This window comes from Poromitra crassiceps (assembly GCF_964638095.1).
Source record: "Poromitra crassiceps genome assembly, chromosome: 17".
Taxonomy (NCBI): Eukaryota; Metazoa; Chordata; class Actinopteri; order Beryciformes; family Melamphaidae; genus Poromitra; species Poromitra crassiceps.
This window is the reverse complement of record NC_139635.1, coordinates 18,132,397-18,147,165: the sequence shown is the minus strand read 5'-3', so window position 1 is coordinate 18,147,165 and position 14,769 is coordinate 18,132,397. Positions and strand designations below refer to the sequence as shown.

Below are 14,769 nucleotides of genomic sequence, written 5' to 3'. Positions count from 1 at the left end.
ACATTATGAGGATAATAAGCATAGAGCAAAAGGAAGCGCGGCTCAGGGGGCAGGGTACGTGACCAAACAATGTAGCGCACAGTGTTGTTGCTGACACTCACACCGTTAGGGATGTAACCGCGCGTTTTGACCACGACACGTATCACCAAGCGATACGTGGTTGCGATACGATAAAGGACGGTACTGATACTGACATCATTTAGGCCATGTTCAGACTAGGAGGCCAAATCTGATTTGTGAACTTTAGTGACTTTATCCAGATTGGTCTTATGAGTCTGGACGCTCCAAGTCTGATTTATGTCACTTGTCCCAAACCACATATGGAGGTAGTTTCCAATCTGCTTCAAATGTGCTTTTGACCGATGTGACTTGAGTGCGGATGCGCAGATCCACCAAATCTGATTTGAACGTCACTCGCAACTCGTCATCAAATGCTTCTGCGCAGGAAAACCACGTCACCAACGTACGTATTTACTGACGCCCACGTCGTTAACATAGCAACCCATGCAGATAGGCTGTTTAGGTCTGGACACATAGATCTGACTTGAAGAATCAGATTTGTGGCAGTGCGGACACACTCCCAAATCAGATTTGGGAAACCAATCAAGATAATGATGATGATTAATGACTTTATCAGCAAATCGGATTTGCCTGTAATGTGAACACGGCCTTAGAGCGATACGATACAAATCGATGACTTGAAATCGATACAGTAACCTTTTTTGCCAAAAATAGAGGCTGTGAATGGAATGTGTAGTTCTGTGTAACCGTTGGTAACGACTGTCAAAAGAGAATGCCTCATTTTTATGCAGTGCTCGAGTAGTAGTCCAGTAAAAATGTCACTTGACCTCACACTAATTGCAACAAAACCAAACTCAACTGATTTTGTATCCTCAATATGTCCTCAATGAAGGAAAAAAAGTGTTAAGGAAATGTATGAAGGGAAAATTTTGAAAATTACCTATATGATGCTACCAAAAACGTTTATTTATTTATTTTTTAACATTTATTTTTTATTTTTTTTATTTTCTCCTTGAAGCAAAAAACACATACAGGATATAAGTGATGAGATTTACGGCACATTAAAAAAAAAAAAAAAAAGGCTTCCATAGGCTACCATCATATTTAGGTCATTTTCAAAACTTTCCCTTCATACATTTCCTTAACACTTTTTTTCCTTCATTGAAAATGACAAAATCAAACTCAACAAAATCAGTTGAGTTTGGTTTTGTTGCAATTAGTGTGAGGTTGACCCATATATTTGCGTAAAATGCCTGGACTATAGGTAAAACACAGGAAGAGCATGATATTACTATTCTACTGGCTTCTTTACAAGAGCCAGGAATAAGACACCTCATTAACATTATGATGATGTTTTTGTTGATAGATTTCTCAAATATCAACACATAGCAACCATCAGCCATTCCTTTTCCATTTATTCCTTGTTAATACATTTAAAAACAAAAAATCCACAGATTGGAATGGGATAGACATGTCTCTAGTTAAGGAAGTAATAGCGGCCATTGTAGTGCCTCTAACCCATATTTGTAATTTATCTTTTCAGTTGGGCAGCTTCCCTGAAAAAATGAAAATAGCTAAAGTAATACCATTGTTCAAGGCTGGTAATAAAAAATTATATACCAATTATAGACCGGTTTCACTTTTATCTCAATTTTCAAAGATTCTTGAAAAACTTTTTGTTGCCAGACTGGACTGCTTTTTTATTTTTTTATTTTTTTATTTTTTATTACAATAAAAACAAACAATACATCACAGTCCACTACCACGTCCCGCACCGCCAACATACAATAAGCACATGATTGAGCAATTGAGCAATTAAAAAAAAAAAAAAAAAAATTACAGGACAAACAAGATAATACAAATACATACATACATAAAACAAAACATTAAACGAAACAAAAAGTGTTAATCATCATTATCATTCTGCTAAGGTTGGCTTTAATCTGTTCCATTTATCATCATAATCTTTCGTTGTTCCCTGTCTATTTGCAATAATGCCTTCTAACATAAAATAATGCTTAAGAAAAGAAAGAAAACGAGGGACTGCTAGTTGTTCTTTTCCCTTCAGTTCAAAAATAAATCTCTTACCCAATAATATAACAGTATTTAAAATAACTGGAGCTCCACTCCTTAAATCACCAAGTATAATTGTTTGAGGGCACATAACCAACAAAAGTAAATGGGATACTAGCCATCTCTTAATTTCCAACCAAAAGGTCACCACATGAGGACAGAACCAAAATAAATGCAAAATATCTTCAATTTCAGAATTACAAAAGCGACAATTTTGATCATTTTCCAAACCCCAAATAAAAAGCATTTTTCTTGTTGGCAGTATTTTGTATAGAATTTTTAATTGAAAATACTGTGACTTTGTGTCTATAATAGAGTCAGACTGGACTGCTTTATTGATAAACACAAATTATTAATTGATTGTCAATATGGGTTTAGAGAAAGTAGATCAACCTCGATGGCCTTGATGGAGCTTATGGAAGAACTTTCAAGTGCAGTAGATAATAAAAAGTTTGCTGTGGGGATTTTCATAGACCTGAAGAAGGCATTCGATACCCTAGATCATAACATTCTGTTGGAGAAAATGGAAAGGTTTGGAATCAGAGGGGTGGGACTGGAATGGCTGAAGAGTTACATCATGGACAGGAGTCAGTTTGTGCAGGTGGCAGATGCCATGTCCAGACCTGCTGACATTATGTGTGGAGTACCACAGGGTTCTATAGTTGGTCCAAAATTATTTATTATGTATATAAATGATATTTGCAATGTGTCCGATATTTTGAAATATGTAATTTTTGCTGATGACACCAATATTTTCTACTCAGATGTCTGTTTACAGAGGTTAATGGAGAAGGTGACAGTAGAACTAGAAAAACTTAAAATGTGGTTCGATGTTAATAAGTTATCTTTGAATTTAAATAAAACTAAGTTTATGATTTTTGGAAATCGCAAAACACATTTAATAACTGAGGTAGGTTTAAGGATAGGAGGGGTTGATTTAGAAAGAGTATACGAAAACACTTTCCTGGGGGTAGTAATAGACCATAAATTCAGTTGGAAATCCCAAGCGAACAAAGTAAGATCCAAAATCTCCAGAAACATCGGGGTTTTGAACAAAGTCAGACACTTCCTTAACCACAGATCCATGAACACTCTTTATTCCACGTTGATTTTACCTTATTTAACTTACTGTGTTGAGATCTGGGGTAATGCTTGCAAAACCACACTACAGTCAGTTTGTACAGTACAGAAAAGAGCAATACGAATAGTGAATAATGTTGGATTCTATGATCATACTAATTTATTATTTATAAAGTCAAAAACATTAAAATTGATGGACTTGGTGGATCAAAAAACAGCTTTGATTGTATATAAAGCCAGAAAGGGAGTGCTCCCATCCAACATACAAATAGGGCCCTATCGTTGCATCGGCGCAGTTTCTAGGCCGAGCGGCAGGCGCAGATCAAAGCAGTGGGCGTGGACAGGCGCACTTGATATCGTCGTGCTGGCGCTAGATGCAGCCCAAAGCATTACAACCACGCCTTTTAGGCGTAAAATTATGCACTGTCATGCTCATTGGATAAGTGCAATAAACGAATGGCACGCTTGCCTTTTTAGCTCCAATTCCACTGGTCCCGCAAAACCAGACGAAACCCAAGCCTCTGATCCCCCCCCCCCCACCTCCCTTCATCCCGTCTGTCTCCATATATCGGCTATTATTCCATATTATGATGCTTCTCAAACCAATCTAACTGCAGTTTAAATACTGCAAGCATGTAAATACGCTACACTATAGCAAGATCAAAGTGAAAATAATGTTCTATGCATCAGCTAGAAAAATATAGCCTATTAGATTGGTGAAAGTTTGTCCAGAAAGATATCATTTTCTCTTGCCTGCTGCAGGAAGGATGATGCACATAAATATAGCCTACATTATGTCAAGTCATTGCATAAATGTGTTTTTATTGTAAAACTAAATGTGAAATAGGGCCAAGTTATTGGAGGGACATCACAGTATAGCAGATGCCATTAGAAGCGCGTTCCGAAGCGCGTTCCGCTGTTACTTCTCTAAATCACGTTAACTCGACAAGGGGTATATATAGCCCCAGGAGGACATATATGTTTCACATAGGGTGGTGTTTTCATTTCGATGTTTTATTTGGTCCAATATTGAAATGTTGACAATGGCAGGCTGTGTTACCATTACACATTAATTTAGAACTACCTTTTATATCTATTTTGGCTCATTTGGTTGCTATTTAGTAGCGAAATGGAGAAACACAATGCATGCTGGGAACTCAGAGAGAGAGAGAGAGAAGGGTGACAGAGAAGAGGCAGTGAAGGCACAGAATAGGCCTGCTTTTCAAAAGCGCAAAGCGCTAAATGTACGGCAGGTCCCAAGATATCACTAGGCTGGTATTTAGCGCCGACACGCCCACTTTGGGACTGCGCCACGCCCATTCGGCCTAAAGCGCATTTGGCAGCCTAAAGCCTATTGCTATCTTGCCGAAACAGGCGCAAGGCACGTTTTTTTGCGGTTAAGGCCCGTAATAGCGCCGATGGCCTGTGGGAGAATAGAGCCCATAATGTTCAAAGAAAGAGAGGGGGGTTATGCCCTCAGAGGTAGGGATGCAGGGGTTAACCGGTTTGACTATTAACCACGATTTAAAACGTCACGGTTATATAACCGCAGAGGCTCCGCTACACCGAGTGTTTTGTTTCACAACAGTCCGTCAGTTTAAACTCCCATGCGGCGCAGACGGCGCTGGAAGGAGAGGAACCTGTCTCTCTCGCTTCGTTTCCGCACGGACTATTTAGCGGAGGCACCAAACACAGGCAGCTGCCATGTCTCCCAGTAGTAGCCAGTCTGTAGCCTAGCCATGGATGCCAGCCCAACATAAATGTTGCAATACATGTCCCGCAAGGTTTCTGAGATTAGGGGAAAGTCTGAGCTGGTGTTACGTTAAGCCAAACGTGGGGAAGAGGCAGCGGATTTGTTTAGCGTTAACATACAGTCATTGACGTTAACGTTAGCTGTTGTGGCTAATGTTAGCTAGCTGGCCATGGCCTGGCGTACATAGTTCCTCAAGCTCGTTGTGACCAAACATCCCCGCATTTAAAGCACTTCATGCTCCCAGCGCTGGCCTAAACCATAGAGAACCTCATGCTTTACATGAAAAGAAACATCAAGGGTTTGTGTCAACTCCAAAAGCAACCCGCTAACGTTACATGTAGGCCTAATAACGTGAAGCTAACGTAGCTAGCTGCTTGGCAGTCATGATCTGACTGAGACAAGGAAAACAAATGCGCACATTTACATAACAAACACCAGTCAACACCACAGAGTGTCCTTTCTTTAATCCAGAGGGAGCATTTTCCAGTAAAAAGTGAAACGACACATGATGGCTTATAGTGAGGCTTTCCATGCCTGCCCCATCATCACTTCAATAGAACTGACCCCAATGCAAAATTCATTTCAGACGGCACATTTAGTTGCCAGTAACATGCCAATAAGAGTCTAAGTTACTATGCCTTTTGTGTTTTTTTCTGCAGACTAAGCAGCTATAGGCTTTCGCTTCTATAAAGTAATAATAAAATATTTTTTGTATTGAATATTGAGTGATACACTTTACTAATACAATCATATTATATCAGAAATGTTGTTTGTTTTATGTTCACAATAGTGATGTCAGTTAGATTTGATTAGGTCAGAGCCATGGAATATTAAATCATCCATCTTTGCTCACTACATCTGCCCTTTCTTCTTTTTTTAATCCCAGGTGTGCATAAAATACAGGTTAAGAACTTATTTTTTTAAATACAAAAATGTGAAAAAAGTAACATAGTATGTTTATCGTATCGGTTATTGGCCAGGAGAATATTTATCGGTTAGCGTAGGCCTATACTATCGGCTGTAAAAATCCATATCGTGCATTAGTATTCCGGAAGGCAGCAACTGTTAAGATTGTGGGGGAAATACAATAAAACCTCTATTTAGAGAATGCTCATGTGATTTTTATACGTCCATAACAATAATCGTGAAACCGTGATAATCGTGGTTTTTTCTCAGACTATAATCGTGGATCAAAAAAAATAATCGTTGCATCCCTACTCAGAGGCGAACAAAATTGGAAACAACCCTTCTGTAACACAGCTATGAAAAGCAGGTGCATATCTGTCTGTGGTGTGAAGTTGTGGAACGCTTTGCCGGAAGACTTAAAAACCAGTAAGAATGTGTTGATCTTTAAAAAAAGGTATAAAGACATGATGTTGGAAAATTACAGTCTAGTTCCTAGGTAACTGAATGATGTAGGGGACAAAGAGAAAAAAGAAATAAACAAATAAATAATAATAATAATAATAATAAAAAAAAAATAAAAAAAAAAAAGTATGTATAAGTACCGTATATATATATATATATAGGTATATGTATATATATATAATAATAATAATAATAATAATAATAATAATAATAATAAAACAATGATTATAAAATGTATGAATATGCATGTATGGATTGTGTTTGTTTTGTTATTTGCTACCCACTGGTTTTTGACTGTTGTATTACTTATTTTTTTGTTTTTGCTTTTTTTGTTTTGTTTTTTTTGTTGTTTGTTTCTTGTATTAGGATATTTTTCCTTGCAATCCTTTGTTGTTTATTTGATGGCAAGTAAGGACAATGTCCAAAATGTCTGATCATGATGATCTTCTTATTTTAATTGTAAGAAAAGGGGGGGCTTTACATAAGCGTTTGCTTCTGCCCCAAACCTTTGGTTATGACCTAAGTGTATGCTTGGTGGTGGTGGTGGTAACCAATACATTTTTTTCATTCATTCATTCATTCATGTAGAAACAATGGTTGCTAGGTTACAGGCAGCCATCCTGGAAGAGAGAACTACTGGGAGTGTAACGATGTGTTTTAACAACGATGCTGAGCTAAGGGCTGATTATCAATATGTGTTCTTGCATGTTCTCGTGTTCTCCACCATGATGCATTTTATGTCATATCTAACCGCCGAAGCACGATTCCAAAACAGAAGAATGACAGGACGGGCAGGTTTCCGTGCCAACCTCAAAATATCAAGGATGCAAGATAGGACAGGATTGAGAATCGAGACGAGAGACCATGATAACAAATTGAAAAGCCAGCCGGTTAACTCATTCACCGCCAAAGACGTCTTTGACGTGTTATCAGAAATAGCCATCCACGCCAAAGACGTGTTTGACGTGTTTTTGTTTTTATTACTGCAGGGCGTAGTTCAAACACTTCCTCAGCCTGTGACATAGTATCAGGTCCCTAGCATCTAAGACAACACGTGAACAAACACATACCGCAGCTGTTGTTTTGAAATTGAGCAAGAGGAAAAGCAGAAAACGGATAAACGCTTCCTTGTGCACTATGTGCAGACAGGAGAAACGCCATTGAAACGCCCCTCGCACGCTGCAGGAGCTGGTCGCTTTCCTGTGTGCCAGCCGGAGAAAACGGGAGAAAGTACTGTAATCCAGAGATGCGTTTGATCATCGGAGGAATGAGGAAATGATCGATCAGAGGGGCGGTGAGGACGTGTTGAATAGCCGAGGGGAAAACTGGAACGATCAAATAGCAGGGAGGATACTAGGACAGGGAGACATGGACGAGGACGGAGGCAGAAGCGGCAGTCACAGCAGCCCGCTGTCTGTTCTCAAGAGCTATTCAGTTGGTTCATGAAATCGCTGGGCTGCGTGCCCTCCAGTGTTGCTCCTGGCCAATCCCGGCGCCACAGGGCGTGGTTATTGCTTATCCTATGTGGGGTTAGAAATCACGCCACGAAGGGGGATCGTGTGTGTGTGTGTGTGTGTGTGTGTGTGTGTGTGTGTGTGTGTGTCTGTCTGTCGGTGTGTCTGTCTGTCTGTCTGTCCGTCTGTCTGTCTGTCTGTGTGTCTGTCTGTCTGCACACTCACTCACACTGCTGTATTGTTGAATGTAAAAAAAAAAGCACTTCATGTGTATATATATATATATATATATATTTTTTTTTTTTTTCCATTTGTGTCATAACGAATAGTATTTACATGTCTAATGTCAATACAGTTCAAAATAAAAGAATTGAGAGCGAGTTCTGCTTGAGAATGTGTATTTTACAGAAATTGCATTTTCTCCTGTTTGTCATCTCAGAGAGACCTTTTGGGTGAAAACAGGGTGTATATAAATGGATATAAGTAGAGTACAGAACATGCTAAAAGCTCACTTTTTTTTTCCTGGTGAACCCAGAGACGTACATCTTCATTTTGAGGTATTGCAAATCACTCTGGTGCTAATAGATAATTTACTGTGGGTCTTGAAAGATGACCAACAATTATGAAAATCTTTGGCCTGTGCTAAATATTGGCAGTCCTAAACTGGCCATGAATGAGTTAACAGGTGGGAAAATGAACAACTGTGCGTCTGGTCTCTTAATAAATCAAGCGTGTGGTCGCGGGCGTCTGTTCGGGGCGGAAGGGAACTGGTGGGAACAGCGCGATGATCCTCCCACGTGCTACGTCCTGCCGGTGAAGCTCCCCGCTGTCGGGTGAAAAGAAGCGGCTGGCAATTACTGCGCATGTCTCGGAGGAAGCATGGTGCTAGTCTACGGCTCTCCCCTGATCGGCAGAGGGTGGAGCAGCGACCGGGGCAGCAGGGGGAAATTGGCCAAGTACAATTGGGGAGAAAAATGTGGCAATAGATAGATAGATAGATAAATACATACATACATACATACATACATACATAAATACATACATAAATAAATAAATAAAGTGTGTGCCATGAAGCACACCGCCCATCTCAACCTGTAAGGTAGCTTCTCTGTGCTTACTTTCATGACAAGATGGTTCTCTCCATGACAACTTGAGAACAGGTTTCTCCACAAGGACACGAGTATCAACCTGGCAATCTTGGATTGGATAATCAGCAAGAGTTACAGGGATTGGAATCAGATTTGTTTTGACAAAATTGAACGGGTTACCAAAAGTCGAATAAACGCACTGTCCAATAAACAAGCTACTTGTGAGTCATGTGACTTTTGTTTGCAACGGGGTAGTGTGTGAACCAAACACAAAAAATGGAACAAAATAAACGTTTCCACTGCGGTTCACTTCAGACAAGAGCAAACAAACTGCAGATCGCACCATTAGGGGAGAGGCTATACTGTATCTATGGAACACAGAGAAATCACATTGTAGACACAGAAATACACTATACGGATGTAGCCAAGGAGAAGTTAGGTCCAATTGAATTGCCATTCAATTGGACCCGTGATGCCTCCAGAAGACTCAACAGTTGGGATGTTCATTTTGAACAATTTCCATAATCGAAATTCGGGAAAATTAATGATCAATTATCGATTATCGATAGCGTAATAATAATAATAATAATAATAATATATATATATATATATATTTTTTTTTTTACTCTGGTCTGGTTTTACTCTGGTGGAAAGTTGTGCGTTCTCAGCCAGCTATAATGGCGATGCCGCTGTGTAGTAAGAATATCGGACACTAGCGCTGTGGCCAGGTAAACAAACATGTTACATGTCAGGTTACATGATGTAAGGCAATCGGCGTCTTCCAGCTTAGCTGACAGCACAAGAGTCAAATCAACAGGCCTGAGCCTCACTGGGTGCGTTCGTTTGTGTCCCCGGCGCATGCCGGTGTGAATTCCCCATGTTTAAAACAGTTTTGTTGGCACAAAGGCCCGTGCCCAGCCAGAAAACTAGAGACTATATGAAGCTCCACCTCACGTTAGTCGGCTGTGCAATGGAGTTGGGGCGAGGAGGAACGAATTCCACCCAAACCTAGTCCGCAAAAATAATAATAATAATAATAATAATAATAATAATAATAATAATAATAATAATAATAATAACAATAATAATAATAATAGATAAAAATTCCACGTGATCGAATTCATTCCTCAACGATCAATTATCGATTATCGATGAACATCCCTACTCAACAGTCAAGTCTACACTACACACCCCCCCCCACTGTCCACTCTAATCACACCTAAACTACACCAGCACAATACTAAAGCTACATCTAAACTATCTAAAGATACACTACCATCTGACACCTGAAACTTACCTCCATTCTCAAGTAGGACTCCAGATTGTCAGAGGACTAGCACCAGAGAGACCAGAGTGGACAGATTGTCAGAGGACTAGCACCAGAGAGACCAGAGTGGACAGATTGTCAGAGGACTAGCACCAGAGAGACCAGAGTGGACAAAAACAACAAGTCATGAGGAAGGCATTAACCCATTGATACCTGATGCAGCATCATTTGTGTGTATATCCCTCATTTGTGTGTGTATCCCTTTAAGACCGCGAACCGCGTACGCGGTTCGCGGTCTTAAAGGGATACGCACACAAATGCTGCATCAGGTATCAATGGGTTAACCCCGCCGCTGACTGTACCACACATCCAATCAGAAGCGGCTCCTCACAACTGGCTATGGGTACAACAGAAGCTACCTTGCACTTGGTCTGCACAGTTATTTGTGTAAACTCGTATATCTCGGTTTTAGCTTTACTCAATTCGTTCAATATGATCATCTTGAAGTGGAATCATAATGGTGATTTTGTGACATCGTGGCACAGAATTCTGTTGTCTAAACTTATAGCAAGCACATCTCATTCTAAAACAAAAAGGAGGTATGATACATTTGATAAGGAATATTATTTGAAAATGTTTGTTTGACATCACACCTGAAATTAAGATTTGGTTTCATGGGATGAACATGAATTTGATTGTTTAACATGCGCCGGGAGCCATATCTTGATATAAATATATATATTGACATTTTAAAACTCCTTATATTATAATATTGATTTTTAACCATATCGCCCTGCCCCATTTCTTCCTCTAACCCAGTGGTTCTCAAAGTGGGCTCCGAGTTCCGAGTTGTCTTGAACGTGGTGTAAAGTTCCACTTTATTACATACATTCCATCATTCAATGGAGTTTTTTTTATAATCCAAAGCGACTTACACTTCAGCGTGTTTAGGCTTCGCCCTTTTAAATCAATTACGGTTTATAATAAAAGCTGTTCAAAGAAGCGAGGTCTTGTCACGCCGTTTTGACTTGCTTCTTTTAAAACGTAAAACAGGCATTATTTGATACTATTGATCCACACTAAGTGATGCACAAATGGATCAGACTTTACTGACTCGCTCTGTTTTAGCCACAGTGGAAAAAGAGCCTGAAGGCAGTCCTGCACTAACGGCGTGTGGCGTGCTTAAAGGAACACTCTGCCCATTTTCAACCAGCTTTGTATCATTAGAACATCAGTAGTATATCAGAAAACTGTAAACGGTTTTGAAGTCTGTCATTTAATTTGACAGTTATTGAGTGTTAAAGTGTGGACCAGTGACATCACTGGTCCACACTAACTCAAATTAATAACTCATCATTAACTCAAATCAACTCTCAATAACTGTCAAACTAGATGAATGATGAATAGTTTGAAAGTTATTGAGAGTTGATTTGAGTTAATGAGTTATTAATTTGAGTTAGTGTGGACCAGTGATGTCACTGGTCCACACTTTAACACTCAATAACTGTCAAATTAAATGACAGACTTCAAAACCGTTTACAGTTTTCTGATATACTACTGATGTTCTAATGATACAAAGCTGGTTGAAAATGGGCGGAGTGTTCCTTTAACCACTAGCCAGCACTGCATTGCAGCAATGCATTGAGAACTAATTGGTAGGGATGGGCATTTCTAGCAAAAACACTATTCGAAATTCACTGGCCAAAGTCGACTTTTAATCGAAATTCGAAAAAAAAAAAAAAAATGTAAAAAAAAAAAAAAAAAAATTTTTTTTTTTTTTTGGGTGAGTAAAATGTTGCATTGTCTCCCCTGATTCTAAGTCTAAGGCTTTATTAATTAATAGAAAAAGCTTCTGCTGTGGATTTTTAGCTCAAACAAGCATTGCACCACTGAAGTAAAGAACATGTTACATGACATTGACATTTTTGAAAATAAAAAACAGTTTTGACAATCATGAGTGGTTCATTAAATATTTAGTAGGCTCAGGTCTGAGTGCCAAAGGGGTGCCCAAGTCAGCCCCTCTCCCTCTTCATGGGATTTCATCCGCCATTCATTTTTCCATAAACCTTGCTTAAAATGCTTATAAAAATTGTTTTACTTGCTCAAACCAAGCGATTCGACTATACTTAGAATCAGGGGAGACAATGCAACATTTCACTCACAAAAAAAAAAAAAAAAAAATCGAATTTCGACTTTCAATAATAAAAGTCGACCTTGATAATAACAACGATTATTCGAAAATTCGAAATTCGATGCCCATCCCTACTAATTGGCTTAGGCTTACAGCGAGAGCGCTTATAGAACGTGTGTCATTGTTATCTAGCAACCTTTTACGCCAGGGGTGGGCAACTATTTTTCATGGGGGGGCCACGTGAGAAACCCAGATTGTTGCCGGGGGGCCGAACAAATATTGTCATGACATAACCCATGGATGGGCAACTTTGATGATAGAGAGGGCCACAAAAAATGTCCTCGCTACCAGGTTTTGCTGAGGGCCGAACGGCGCCAGCGCGAAAAATTTGGGGCATTTGAAGCCAGGTTTAGAGGAAGAACTCATTTTAAATTAACAGTTGTGATGTCATTATTCAGTCTTAACCACCAATATTTGATTCTTTTTTCTCACTCACTCCTATGTCACCACCTGCTCTCAGGGCTTGAAATTAACTTTTTTGACCACCTGCCAATATGGCTGCTAGATTTTAAAGTTACCAGCCAATTAGAATTTCCACTAGCCGAAATGTTTTTCTTGAAATAAACCAGAATATGAGTGGGTTCATTTAAGCATAAGTATCAGAAAAGTGGCCCGGGATGATCAAAGCCTGTGTTGAGGGTCACACGAACAAAAATGCACTCTTGAAGCTAAACAAATCCAAAACCAATGAGTTAATTATTTAAATTTCTACTTCAATGTAGCCTTTTAGTCATAAAGATTATTGAAAGATATTCCATATTCCACACTGAAATGTTATAACAGAAGTGGAGTATTGGCCAGAATGACATGAACATCTGGACACTTATTCAGCGGGTATCTTGCATGTTGCGTTCAGGTGCACTGTAAAAAAATAAAAATAAAAATAAATTGTGTGCAATTCCATCGCGGGCCCGTATTTTGCCCATGTGTGTTTTACGCCCTTTTGTCATCCCTCTGTTTTCTGCCATTTTGTTGTGTCTGTAGCGTTAATGTGCCAAACAAACGAGTGCTTACTTGTCCCTCCAGCATGTCTCTCTGCAGGCCGGAGCGCTCCTGCTCCGTGCTGTTGGTGCGCCGGATGGAGAGGCTGTGGGACTTCCTCTTCTGCTTGGCCTGGCGGGCGGCGCCGCTGCTCCCGCTTTCTACCGGCATCCCTCCTTCCTGCCAGAAACACTCCTCACCCGGCGGCAGAAACTGGGGAAATGGATGGAGAGGTTGGGACACGCTCGGAGGGTGGGTGGTAGGGATGCACCGATTGCCATTTTCTTGGCCGATTCCGATTTCCGATTTTTGAATAGTCTGACTTGCCGATACCGATTTTTGCCGATTCCGATTTTTTTTCTCTAAAAACAACAATTGACAGCTTACACAAACGTTTTTGTAACTTTGTTTGAAAATTAAGATTCATAGAACAATTCTTACATCTAATGGGGATCCAAATAATCTTATCTTATCTTATCATTTGCATGAAGTAGGACCATCTCACTCAAACACATCTCAAAATAAAAGTGTTCCAGGTTAGGCTACTGGACAGAGCTTTTTTGTGCAAATACAATGAATACAACAATTAAATTAAATCCAATAGCCTATATCCCACAGCTATCATGCATTTACTTTTCCAAAAGAAAACAGGTGCAACAGAACATCAAAATGATCCATGGACAAGGAGTTTATAGCCTGGCTCCAGACCAGTCCTCTTGAGTAGAGGGGAAATGAGTTTATGAGTTACAGTAACGATCTTCAGTCTGAATATCAGGCGGAGTTTACACACAGTCCGAAGTTTGGTATGCGTATTTTTATCTGCCATCCGAAAAAATATCGTCACGCACAGAAATCCTTGCACACTTGTGAGTCCGATGCATTTTTATTATTATGTCCGTCGTTCTATTTGCAATACGAAACAAATAGTCTCTCCTGTATCTACGTTACAACATGACTGACAGGCTGAGGCACCAGCGCTGATGTGGAATGGAAAAGGCAGGTCGGAGAATGGTGGACACAATGCTCGCGTTCACCTCGCCAAGTCGGCTGTGCGCTGTGGCCGGGTGCAGCAGCACTGCTTCCCGGGTAGAGAGAGCAGAGAGAGGGGGGCCAGTGAGGTGAAGCGAGCCGCTCTGACTGGACTCCAGCCGAGCGGGACTCGGCCGCATCTCTGTCTCCACGGCTTATTTTCGACTTGCATGTGTGACAAACTGCGAGCTTTGTCTACTTCACTGACGGTGAAAAAAATCCACAACGAGGAAGGTATGCTGGCGTGTGTGGTGTGGTGGCTGGGTGCCTGTCTCGGTGCTTTGGGGTGCGCGCACGTCATGTGAAAATCGGCTCACAGAATCGGCTATTTAGAGTGACCGGCGCAGTGGGTCCCACTTTGTACTCGGCAGCTTCCAAGTGTGTGCAGTGTTGCCAGATTAGGCGGTTTCCCGCCCATTGGGCTGGTTTGGATTGCGAATGGTCCCCCCCCCCCCCCCCCCCCC

General features: G+C 40.3%; 1 protein-coding gene across 1 annotated transcript in view; it reads right to left on the bottom strand.

Moving 5' to 3' along the window:
- Positions 1-13,447, bottom strand: part of LOC310791811 (WD repeat-containing protein 37) — a gene marked incomplete at its 5' end in the record, with an annotated part of 44,561 nt that extends 31,114 nt beyond the window's left edge. The window contains one exon of the mRNA XM_083653485.1: positions 13,310-13,447. Within this exon, the coding sequence (XP_083509611.1) occupies positions 13,310-13,447 (138 nt within the window). The remainder of the gene's footprint in view (positions 1-13,309) is intronic.
- Positions 13,448-14,769: the final 1,322 nt, after the last annotated feature.